Source organism: Tursiops truncatus, chromosome 8 (assembly GCF_011762595.2).
Source record: "Tursiops truncatus isolate mTurTru1 chromosome 8, mTurTru1.mat.Y, whole genome shotgun sequence".
Lineage (NCBI taxonomy): Eukaryota > Metazoa > Chordata > Mammalia > Artiodactyla > Delphinidae > Tursiops > Tursiops truncatus.
Window position 1 is genome coordinate 101,059,816 of NC_047041.1, and position 11,805 is coordinate 101,071,620.

Sequence of the window (11,805 nt, forward strand, 5' to 3'; positions counted from 1 at the left end):
ATTTTGTCATTTTGAGAATGTTACATAGTGGAATCTTACAGTAGGTGGCCTTTTGAAATTGTCTTTTTCCACTCAGCATAATGCCCTTGAGATCCATCCAAGTTGGTATGTGTCTCTGTAATTCACTCCTTTTTATTGCTGAGTAGTATTCAATGGTATAGATAATTTCCCCCTGGCTTTTCAAATTTCCTACTGAGCATGAAATATTTTAAGTCTTAGGGAAAAGGAAACATACTTGTGAGAGGAGCAGTGCAGAGAGAAGCAGTTCATGCATTCAAGGAAATTTTGTGTTGAATTAAATAATAGAATTTTAGTCTTGGCGTGCCCTCAGCATTCACCTGGGTAAGTTCTTCATGTTGTAGGAGTCCTCCTTGCAGTATCCTGGCAGGTTTTTGTGAAGCCTCTGTGTGGATGCTCCCAGCAACAGGGAAATCACTACCAGATGAAGCAGCTCATTAAATTGACACAAAATATGCCTTCCTTCCTGGAGCCTGCGCATGACTGAGAAATCTTCCGTCATAGGTTATTTTTACCCTGCCTGGAGTCCTTCCCTCTCCCCACTAACTAGATAAACACAAGCCTAAGATTGTGAGCAAAGCCTGCAAGAACCTGAGCAAGATGGGGATGTCCTGGATCCAGAACTGGCCTCTCTAGGGAGATTTCAGCATTCACTGGCTTAGAAAAACAAGGGGCTGCAGACTTTTTAAAATGGAATGAATTTCTGCATGAACACACACACGGATACCCATGGTCCCCTAGGAATATTCTCCTTTCTGCATGATAGGCGTGCCCTTCAGAAGGAACTGAACTGCTAATCTCAGAGGAAATGTCTTAGATTCTCTCCTGCCTCGAGTCCCCTGTATCAGACCAGAGATCTCTTCCTTTTCCTCCAGCCATCCTTGAATGCAGATTCTGACCTGTCCATGGTTCTGATTGTTAATGGCTTCACTTGGGGCCAAGGCATGGGTTCTTTCATTCATTCCTTTGCGGTAGCTTATATTTATTGCTCACTTGCTATATGCCAGGGACTGTGATGTGCTGCTTACATCCACCCTCTTTCTATTGAAGTATATAAGACATAACAGGAAAGAGCACATATCATAAACATACAGCTCAGTGAATTTTCGTACAGTGAATATATTCATGTAACCACCACAAAGCTCAAGAAACAGAACATTATCAGCACCCCAGAGGCCCCTCCTGTCCCCTTCGAGGTTCTATCCTCCAACTGTAACCATAAACCTGACTTTTAACAGCATCGATTAGCTATTTTCTACTTTTAAACTTTTTATTTATTTATTTATTTTTATTTTTGGCTGAGTTGGGTCTTCATTGCTGCGCGTGGGCTTTCTCCAGTTGCAGTGAGCGGGGACTACTCTTCGTTGCGGTGCATGGGCTTCTCATTGCAGTGGCTTCCCTCATTGTGGAGCACGGACTCTAGGCGCGCGGTCTTCAGTAGTTGTGGCACGTGGGCTCAGTAGTTGTGGCTCGCGGGCTCTAGAGCGCAGGCTCAGTAGTTGTGGCGCACGGGCTTAGTTGCTCCACAGCATGTGGGAATCTTCCTGGACAAGGGCTCGAACTCATGTCCCCTGCATTGGCAGGCGGATTCTTAACCACTGTGCCACCAGGGAAGTCCCTATTCGTTATACTCTTGATGGGGCATTTGGGTTGTTTCCAGTTTTCTACCCTTATCCATATTCCTGATATAAAAATTCTGTTCATGTCTTTTGGTGAACATATGCTTTTCTATTATATATATAATATATATTATATTTACATGTATATATGGATATGTATACACATACACACATATACATAGGGTAGATTGTGGGTGGGTACATTTTTCAGTTCCCATTTTTCAGATAAGAAATCTGAGGCTTGAAGAAGTTGATCCAGGAAGTAGTGGAGCTGGGACATGAACCCAATCCTATCTGACCCTGGAGCTCAAGCTCTCTCACCATCATGCTTTACTGCCTCCCAATGAATGAGCTGTTTAAAAGTACTCATGGAGGGCTTGACTAGTTGCTGCCATTGAGGGAGATGGAAAGAGAAAAAGCCACAGTCACAAAAGAAGGAAAATGATAGATGCTGGTGAAAGGCACATGGGTGTGATTAGGAGCCTGAGGGGGTCATTTTTGTCTTGGAGGGTCATAGGAGGCTTCCTGGAGGAAGAAGCATTTGACGAGAAAGGATGGGGGCAGATTCTGGGCGTGCAGGAGGGAAGGAGTGCCAGGCTGAGAGAGCTCTGGGGCACAAGAAGAGGAGGCCCACATAGAGACACAGCTGCAAGGGCCTTCACAGATCATTTTATCTGGTCCCCAGTGTCCACCCACCCATCTGTACACTGCTGGCTTCCAAATTTATATACCCAGTCTTGAGCATTCCCCTAATTGCCAAACTCTTTTTCTATTCAGTTAGATGGCAAATAGGCATCTCAAACTTGACATGGCCAAAACAGGCCTCCTGATCTCCCCTCCCCGCCACACACACCCACTCCAAGCTGCTCCTCTCCCAATCTTTCTTGGTCTTTGGCACTACCAACCACCGGTTGCTCAGGCCCCAAGTTGCAGCCTCATCCTTCCTTCCTCCCTTTCCCCACGTCCAATCCATGAGCACATCCCATCAGCTCTACCTATAAAGCACACCTTGAATCAGGCCTCATCTTACCACCTCCCTGCTACCCCCTGGTCATGGCCACCACCATTACTCACCTGGATGAGTACAACAGCTTCCTCACGGCTCTCCCTACTCCTTTTGAAGTTCCATAGGGGAGAAGCCTTCTTTGCCTCTTCCAGCTTCTGGTAGTTCCAGACGTTCTTTGGTTTGAGGCTGCCTAACTCCAATCTCTGCTTCTGTCTTCACATGACCTTCTTCTTTGTGTCTTCTCTTCCCATTACTAGCGACCTCCTCTTATTGGTCATTGGACTCAGGGCCCACCTGGACAATCCAGGATGATTTAATCTTGAGATTCTTAACCTAATTACATCGGCAAGACCCTTTTTCCAAATAAGGGCACATTCACAGGCTATGGGTGGACTTATCTTTTAGGGAGCTACCATTCAACCCACTATAGAGGTGAATACCAGAAAAAAAAAAAAAACAGCTCAAAGAGTTTAAATTGAATTTAAATTTTAGTCCTCCAGTGAGTGATTACTTTTCAAAGCACAGAAGACTCTTGGCCCACACCTACCTGCTATTTCAGCACTGACCATTCATGCATCACTTCAAAGGTCATTCTGAGGAGTGAGTGTCTGCTTGGTACTTGCTGCAAGGCTGCCTCGAGGCTGTGGGTCTCTAGCCTTGCTGCAGCCTCAAACCTACCAGATCCTCTCTGCCCACTGTAGGGGCATTGCCACTGCTGCAAAAGGTTCAAAATTGTTTCCTTCTAAAGAGATGGTCTCCCCAGAGAAAGCCAGCTGCTAGCGTTGATAATAAAAGGAGAAAGAAGGGATCCAGGAAAGTGCTGGTTGTCACCCAGTGTGATGGGCAGCCTCTAAGATAGATGTCCCCCAACGATCCTGCCTTCTGGGTTTTATGCCCTTGTGTAATCTTTTCTTCTTCAGCATGGGCTGTATCTAGTGAGTTGTCTCTACTCAATAGAATATAGTAAAAGTGACAGGATGTCATGTCTGAAATTAGGTTACAAAAAGACTGTGGCTTCTGTATTGCTCACCTTTTTTCACTCTCTAGCTTACTTGCTCTGAGGGAAGCAGCTGCCATGTTGAGCGGCCCTGTGGAGAGGCCCAAGTAGCAAGGAAATAATATCTCCAACCAACAGCCTATAAGAACCTGAGGGGGACTGACCTGTGGTCCAGCAGTTAAGACTCTGCGCTCCCAGTGCAGGGGGCCCAGGTTTGATCCCTAGTTAGGGAACTAGATCTCGTGTGCTGCAATTAAGACCCTGCACAGCCAAATAAATAAATAAATATTAAAAAGAAAAGAAAAAGAACCTGAGGTCGTCAGTCCAACAGCCCTCCAGAAACTCAATCCTGCCAACAACCTTGTGAATAAGCTTGGGGGTGGACCTTCTGAGGCCCGCAGACAGCCACACAAGTGAGCTTGGAGGTGGATCCTCCCACTTGAGCCTTCAGATGATTGCAGCCCTGGACAACACTTAGACTGGAGCCCGTGAGACACCCTGAGCCAGGGGTACCTGCTAAGCTATGCCCAGATTCCCACTCCACAGGGACTGAGATGATACATGTTTGTTGATTAAGCCACTGAGTTTTGGAATAATTTGTTATGCAGCAATAGATACACCCAGATACAGATTTCTAGGATATATTCAACCATGTGGAAGGCTTCTGCTACAGTGGTAGCTGTGTTTACAGTTTGGGAATTCACAGATATTAGCTCATCTCCCTCAAGAATCTACAACACCTCCTTGCACTCCTTTGATTCTGTCTATATTTTTAAACAAACATAATATCACACTATAGTGACAGTTGCACATTCTATTTTTTCTGCTTGATATGTCATAAGCATTTTCTCGCCTCACTAAATATTCTTCAAAGCATTCTTTGTTCTTAGCATCTGTTCAGGGTATGAGTGTACCAACGTTAATTAAGTGACTCCCCTCTCTTGTTTTGAGCTTAAAGTAGGGTTTTACCTTCTTGGGTCACATCTATGGGCATGTTTCGGCCCCTCCATTCCGGGCCTACAGGGAAGGTTCCGGGAAGGTAGAAGGCAGGATCACCTGTGGTTAAGTGCTCCTAAAAGTTACATTGACCCTATACCATTTCCTAGCTATGTGACCTTAACACCTCTGGGCTTCACTTTCCCCTTCCAAACAGAGGGGCAATAAGTATATCTACCTTGCAGAGTTATAGAGTCATCATTGAGTTAACCCGAGTTAAACACAGAGTGCCTGACAAATTTTAGGGTATATAGACACAAGCCAGGCCACAGTATCCTCATCTCCCTGTGAGTCCTGGAGCACCGTACATCATATCGACTCTTGTCCCAGACCTCCAACCAACAGCATCTTGGCTTCCCTCCCACCAGTCTGTTCTCCCTGAACCTACTGGTGACCCCAGCTCTGCAGCCATCCACAATCCTGTGGCCATGACACCTCCTCTTACTGCATGGGTCCAAGCACTTCCATCCCATCTCGAGGCCTCAGTTTCCTCATCTGCAGTATGGGAGGGGGGTTGGATTAGGAGGTCTACGAGGGATCACCTGCCCCTGAGATTCTAGACTATTCCCTCTTCTTGAAAAGGCCCTTTGGTTTCAATAGTACAAAGTACAGCCAGAGCTTTAAACAACTAACCAAAGCAAAAAGAATTGAACAACACTTTATTAACCATAAAGTCTAGGTACCAAGACTTGTACTCAGCATCCTGGAGTGTGTCAAATACTAGCATAGTGTCTGTTTACATGTGTGTGAAAATCTGGGTGAAGAGCTGGAGTTTCTCATCTCAGGCCCCTTACAGTGTTTGTCCTGAGTCTGAATGAGAACCCGCCACCCCCCAACCCACCCCCATCCCCGAGCAGGCGCTACAGCTGAGCTCCCACCTAGCCCCAAGCCCCTGCTCTTCCAGCTGCCATCAGGCCAAAGAGCAATGAGGGGCACTGCTCAGAGGGGCCTGAGGGTAATGAGGGCCTGAGGGCTGCACAGGGATGGGGGTGATACCGGAGAAGACACAGTTCTCACCGCGGCCAGGTTCAAGTCCAGCACTTGCTTAAACATAACTTTGCACCTGGTCCTTCCCTCATTCTTTCCACCTGCCTTTTGTGCGTGACATGAATGCTCTCAGAAGTCCACCCACCATGGCCCTGGGAGGAGGGGGGAGGCAGAGAGTTATTGGGGAGTAGCCTGGAGAGCTAACCCTTCACAATCTCCCCAAGGTCACGGTATGGCTATGGGTACTCAGCATGTAGAAATCCCAGGGGGGACTGCTCCAGGATTGTCCCCAACTCCAACCCTCAGGTTCAGTTCTTTGGCACTGAAAAGAACAGAAAGAATTCACTTCTGGGCTCCTGCCTGGCCTCTCCCCACCCAGGCTTGGACTCTGGACCAGCCCCAGAGAGGGCAAGGTTTCAGAGACTGCAGGGCTCTGTGGCCCTGGGAATCACAAAGCAGAAGGGAGAGCCCCTCCCCACTCCCAGCACTTAAGCCTCTCACACCAGTTCTCAGTTTCTAGGACTTCAGCCCCTGCGGTGCCTGGGCCATGACCCCACTAGGAGGAGGAGCAGATCATGGTGTTTCAGGTCCCAAGAAAGGCTGTGTGACCTTAGCCAAGTCATCTGGCTTCTCTGAGCCTGTCTCCTTCCCACTCCTGAAAAACAGACTGACAGTCTGGATTCTGCAGGATGACCATGAGGTTGAAATAAGAAAGTAGCGGTGACAGGACCTGGCAGAGTGGTGGGCACACAGTAACGGCTTCCTTTCCCTGGTGAAATACTGGTTCAGCTGGTCAGCCAATAAAGGCAGCTTCCAGTGGCAACAGAGGAGATGCCCACATGCTGCGGCTGCTTCCTGAGTCCAAGGAAGGGGCCAGCCCAGCTCTGGGGGCCAGGTTAGAAGTAGACTTGAGCAGAGGAGAGCAGGGGGAAGGCCAGAGGGGGTGGGGCCCTTGCTGATCTGTTGCTGGGGAAGCAGGCTTTATGCTCCCTGCCCTGCAGAAAGCCCAGCCCCAGAGGAGCTGAGGGGCTGTGGGTTGAGGACGCCAGCTTCCCCCTGGTGGGGTGCTCCAGCCCGAGGGACTGTAGAGGGGGAGGTTGGGCTGGGGGGCTGGGCAGGAGGGTGCTCAGCTTGGAGGAAGACCTCAGCAGGCCGGAGCCAGTGGGCGAGGCAGATTGGACAGGGCTAGGGGACGGCTGGGCAGAGGATGCAGTGACAGGGGCGGGACCAAGGGACAGTGAGGGCAGAGGGGACAAGAGGAGGCCAAGGGAACCATGAGGCTGTGGATCTGGAGAGAGCTGCAGAGCCATCGGAGAGGAGACCGGGGTCTGGAACGGGCCTGGCTGTTCCTGGCAGCCATGTTGTCCGGGGCACACGGGGCCTGGGGGCCACTCAGCCTGGCCCCAGCAGCCAGGGGACACCGGAGCCAAGCAGGAGGCACAGTCCATGGGGCATAGGCGCTCATGCATGTGCAGGGTCCGACTCCACCACGCCAGCTCAGCCTGAAGGGCCTGGATCTCCTTCCGCAGGGTGTGGTTGTGTTTCTCCAGTGACTCATGCTGCTGGGGGGAGAAGCAGATGGGTGGGGAGCGTTATGTCAGCCAGAATCAGGGGCCCAGCAAGAGCCCTATTTCCCAATCCCCCAGGGTCCTCGATTTAGGAGGAAGGATACCACCGCCGTCTGAATGCCCTTTGGCTACTCTCTGGCCAGGCTTCCGTAACACCAGCAAGTCCCCCCAACTCACCCTCCTGCTAGGGCTCAGATCTGCCTGCTCTCCATCCCTGCTGCCAGGTCCCTGAGCTAGTCAGCCTGGGATCTCCACTCACCTGGGAGCTCCACCAGCCTCCTAACTGGCGCGCCCCCCAAACCACCCAGATCTCTTGGCCCAGAGGAGACATTCAGTGATTGCGTCGTTAATCGAACGTTAAAGCTCTTTAAAGTCTCTAATGACTCCCTGTGCATGGCGGCCCCAGTTCACACCTCCAGTTTTATCTCTCCGACTTCTCTTGATGCCCCTACTTCCTGTTCCCCATATGGACGCTGCTTCCTTGCCACACTTCCGTTCTCCCCTGCCTGGACACTTCCAGCACCCCCATCCTCGGGCTAATCCTGACACTGCCTTCTTGTGACAACTCAGATGTCCTCTGTCCTGGACACCTCTACGGCTTAGTGCCACTGCCAGACCTCCCCAGTGCCCAGAACTTTCCCACTGAGGCACCATGGCCGGAGTCCAGGGTCATGTTTTACAGGTTGGCAGCACAGGTGTGTTCTGTTCCGCATTTAGGTTCTGTTCTGCTGAACCCTGGGTTCTGTCCCAGTGGGACAGCAGTTCTAAACAACCATTTGTGATGACAGCAATGGTGGAAAACGCAGAAGGAACTTTATTTCCACAGCTCATCAGGCTCAGTGACTTCCTTTGGCTCCCTCCCCCACCTACCCCCCTTTATGGACACTTTTTAAAAGAAGAAGCTGCAAGGGTGTTTCGCATTAAAATGTTGCTTAAGCCATGGACTCAAAGTTCTAACAGGCCCCAAAGCCACCCGCAGCCCCACTCCCAAGCTGGTTTCTGCCGTGGAATGTGGAGACATTTTAAAAACATGTCATTAGGTCACCCTTCACCTAAATTCTCCAAAGGCTTCAATTCACCTCCAGAAATTGAGTCACTCGCTCCTCACTCATTCGTTCACTCATTCATTCGCCACCTTCAGGCTGCTCAAATGTCACCTCCTCCGGGACGGCTTCCCTAGTTAGGTTTCTATCACCCCACGTGCCGCAGTCCCTTCCCTCTTCCCTGCTTTACTTTTTACCAAAGCACGTATCACCGTCTGATATCCTAAATACCTCATAGGTCATTTATTTGTCCGGCCCCCCCCATGAAAATACGAGCCCTGGGGAGGGTGAGCTGGGCTTTTGTCTGCTGTCGTCACAGCTGTATCTCCAATGCTTAGAATTGTGCTTGTCACACAGGAGATACTCAATAGGCATTTCTGGAAGGAAGGAATAAACGAACGCATGAAGTCTCTACCGCTGCCAGGCAGGCTCCATCCCGGGCATCAGTCCTCATTCTCATGCATTCTACAGGGTGCTACTCTCTTATGGCCACGCCAGCCCTATTTCACTTGCCTGAAATGCCTTTTCTTACCTTCATCCATTTGGAAAACTCCTATTCATCCCTGAAAAACAGTTCAGGCTTCATCTCTATACCACCTTGACCCAACAACCCGTGTGTTGCTCCCACCTACGTGTTCCCAAAGCACTTTACCCTGACTCTATCATTCGCTCCACAGGGAATTATTGAGTCCCTTCTATTTGTCAGGCACTGGTCCAGGTGATGGGGAAACAGCAGGGAACAGAATAGGTCCCTGCCCTCAGAGTGCTTACAGTCTGGTGGGGAAGACAAGCAGTGATCACATCTAAATATGTGATAGAAAGTCAGTACTAACCAGAAAAATAAAGCCGAGTAATGGGAGAGGTCTCTTTAGATCAGATGTTTAGAAAGACCACCTCCTTCTGAGGACGTGACATTTGAACCAACAACCAGAAAGAAGTGAGGATCTAGCTAGGCTGCTGTCTGAAGGTAGACGGAGCAGCCAGGGGGAGCCCCTGAGGCTGGATGTGCTTGGCCAGTGAAGGAACGGAGAGAACAGGGTGTAGGATGTTAGGAGAGGGCAGTGGACAGGTGGGGGCGGGGTTACAGAGAGTGTAGGGCCTTTGGGTGTGGAGGGCTCTGAATGTTACTCATTGCTGTAAGGACTAACGTGTATGCAGCCCTCCCAAAGGCCAGGTCCTGAACCCAGCCTAATCGAGCCTCTGGGATGGAACTGGTGGTGTCCTTTCTCTCCGCATAGAGGTAGAAGGGAAGCTCCAAGGTCAGGTTACCATCCAAGGTCAGGTTACCATCCAAGGTGAAGAGGCAAGTGTGAGTGGAGCCCTCCCCCTTCCCACCGGGCTCCTTTGCCTTCTTTAGTCTCCACAAGGGTCCTGCCAGTGGGCAGGGATTATTGTCCCCGTTTTCAGATGAGAACAGTGAAGCTCAGTGAAGGAAGCGACTTGCAGCTAATGAGTGCCCCAGCTGGGACTCTAAAGCCAGCCCATCTTAACCCTGAACCGGTTTCTCACAGCGTGGTCTTGGCCAAACCCATCAGAACCCATCTATCAGAGTGTAGCACCTCCTGAGGCGAGTCCTGGGTGGGGAGGGGCCAGGAGCTGCATTGTAACCAGTGCCTCAGCTGGTCACTGAGCCAGGTTTTCCCTGTTTGCCTCCCTCCTTGTCTCCTCCCCCTAAATTGGAGGTGCCTTGAGGGTAGGCCCGGGCTGAGGATGCACTGTCATGTCCCTGGAGCCCAACGTGTGTCTGGCACACGGTTTCCACTCAACACCCAGGAATTTCCAAATCTCAGTTGCAAAGCCCTTCCCTCCTCCCAAACTCAGGCCCCCTGGCACATACGGCAGTGCAGGGGGAACTGCTCATGGGCGGGACAGAGAAGAGGTGGCCGGGCCAGGTAAGTGACATCAGGAATGGGAAGGGAGGCATCCCCCACCTGGTGCAGGGCATCCGCCTTGTTCGTGTGCTTCTGTCGGCTCCTCTGGGCGGCCGCACGGTTATTCTGTTTCTTCTTCAGCTGCCTCTGATGTTCGTCAGGGTCCTGTAGGGAGACAGGCCAAAAGCTCAGGGGTCCTGGCAGGGGCTGGCTAGCTGTAAAGCCATGCCCTTCTTGAATCAAGTCCCCGAGGGTCCCCCTCCTCCTCGAAGCCCTCTCTGGCTCCCTCGGTGTCCACACACCCCATCGCAGACACAGCACTCCTCGGTGGATTGCCAGCCGCACCCACGTGTCCTGCTCACAGCTCACGATGGGGCAGCACAAGCGAGGATTCAAACCCAGGCAGGACCAACTTCACACCCACCGTCTCCTTATCAGCCGTGCTACTCTGAGCAGATCACTCACTTCTCTGTGCCCAGCTACCTGATCCATACAGTGGAGGCACCAGCGCCTTCCTCGCAGGACATAAAGCAGGCAGGGGTTAATAAAAGCCAGCCGCTCTTGTTCTGATCGCTATTACTTCCACGGTCAAGGTGTTGATTTCTCTAGCCATGAGCTCTGTCGGTAAGGGCAGGGCGGGGGTTCTGATTTCACTCCATATTCCCATGCCTAGCTCAGGCCCAAAGCTGATATTCACTTACGCAACGCAACAAATATTTCTTGTGCACCTACTATGTGCCACACACTGAGCTATGGGGACACAGCAGCAAAGAAAAGAGGCAAAACTTCCCGCCCTCAAGTTGCTCGCATTCTAGGGGGACAGCAGCCTAGAATGGGTGAATCCAGTCCCTTCTGATAGAAGAGTGGACTCAAAGGTTGACAGCTGTGACCCTCCCCCTACACTGGGGTTCATGAAACTTAGATGAAATGTTTAACCCAAATGCCCAGGGCTCTGGAAGGTCAGACAAGAGGGAACATTGGAGACCCCACAGCCCAACTCGCCCTCCCACAGGTCACTCTGGGAGGTGTGTTCTGAGTGTAGGGACCTCAGGCAAGACCCTGGCCTCCCTGGTGGATGATTCTGTGCTCCTAGGTTCATGGCCATAGCAGGCCCCTTCTTGGTGATGTGGGGACTGAGAGACTGGAGCCTGGGGGAAAGACCTGCAGAGAGAGAAGTGGGTGGGCCTCTGGTACCTGGGTCCTGGGAGAGAGGCAAGGTTCCAAGGGAACCATGGCTAGAGAACTTGGGGAGGAAAGAGAAGCCTCCTCTAATGGCAGTGAGCAAACAGGTAGGTTAGGAGAGAGCAGTATTCAGAGGCTAAGTTCTAAACTGGAGGCTGGATCTGCAATGTGAGAGCAGGAAAGCCCTCGATCCAATCCCCTGGAGAAACTGAGGCCCAGAGAGAGGGTGTGTGAGCCCTCGGCCACACAGCCCATGTGAACAGAGCTGGCACCGGGCACCCTGGGGCATATTCCCCTTCTCATCCCCTGAACCTGGCCCCTGTACTCACCATCCTGATCAGCAGCCCATCAGCCCCACAGAGGTGCATGGTGGGGCAGGAGAACAGAGGCTCACACCCGGTTCAGGGCGTCCCTCCTCCGCTGTGACCTCCCAGTACCCTCTGGGAACCCCAGGAAGTGGCAGCTCTTTAAATTCCCCGTGACCACTCCACCCCCAGCAAGCCAAGTTTCAGTTTCTC

General features: G+C 51.3%; 1 protein-coding gene across 2 annotated transcripts; it reads right to left on the reverse strand.

Moving 5' to 3' along the window:
* Positions 1-5,277: 5,277 nt before the first annotated feature.
* Positions 5,278-11,805, reverse strand: BATF2 (basic leucine zipper ATF-like transcription factor 2). 2 transcript variants are annotated; one of them, XM_033861010.2, is made up of 3 exons: positions 11,617-11,805; positions 10,166-10,270; positions 5,278-7,182 (listed from the first exon to the last, which is right to left on the reverse strand). In XM_033861010.2, the coding sequence occupies exons 1-3, from the start codon at positions 11,653-11,655 to the stop codon at positions 6,520-6,522; spliced, it is 807 nt and encodes a 268-aa protein (XP_033716901.1). In that variant the 5' UTR covers positions 11,656-11,805; the 3' UTR covers positions 5,278-6,519. The 2 variants fall into 2 exon arrangements, with proteins under 2 accessions (XP_033716901.1, XP_033716899.1); XM_033861008.2 differs by having other exon boundaries at positions 5,278-7,185; positions 11,617-11,802.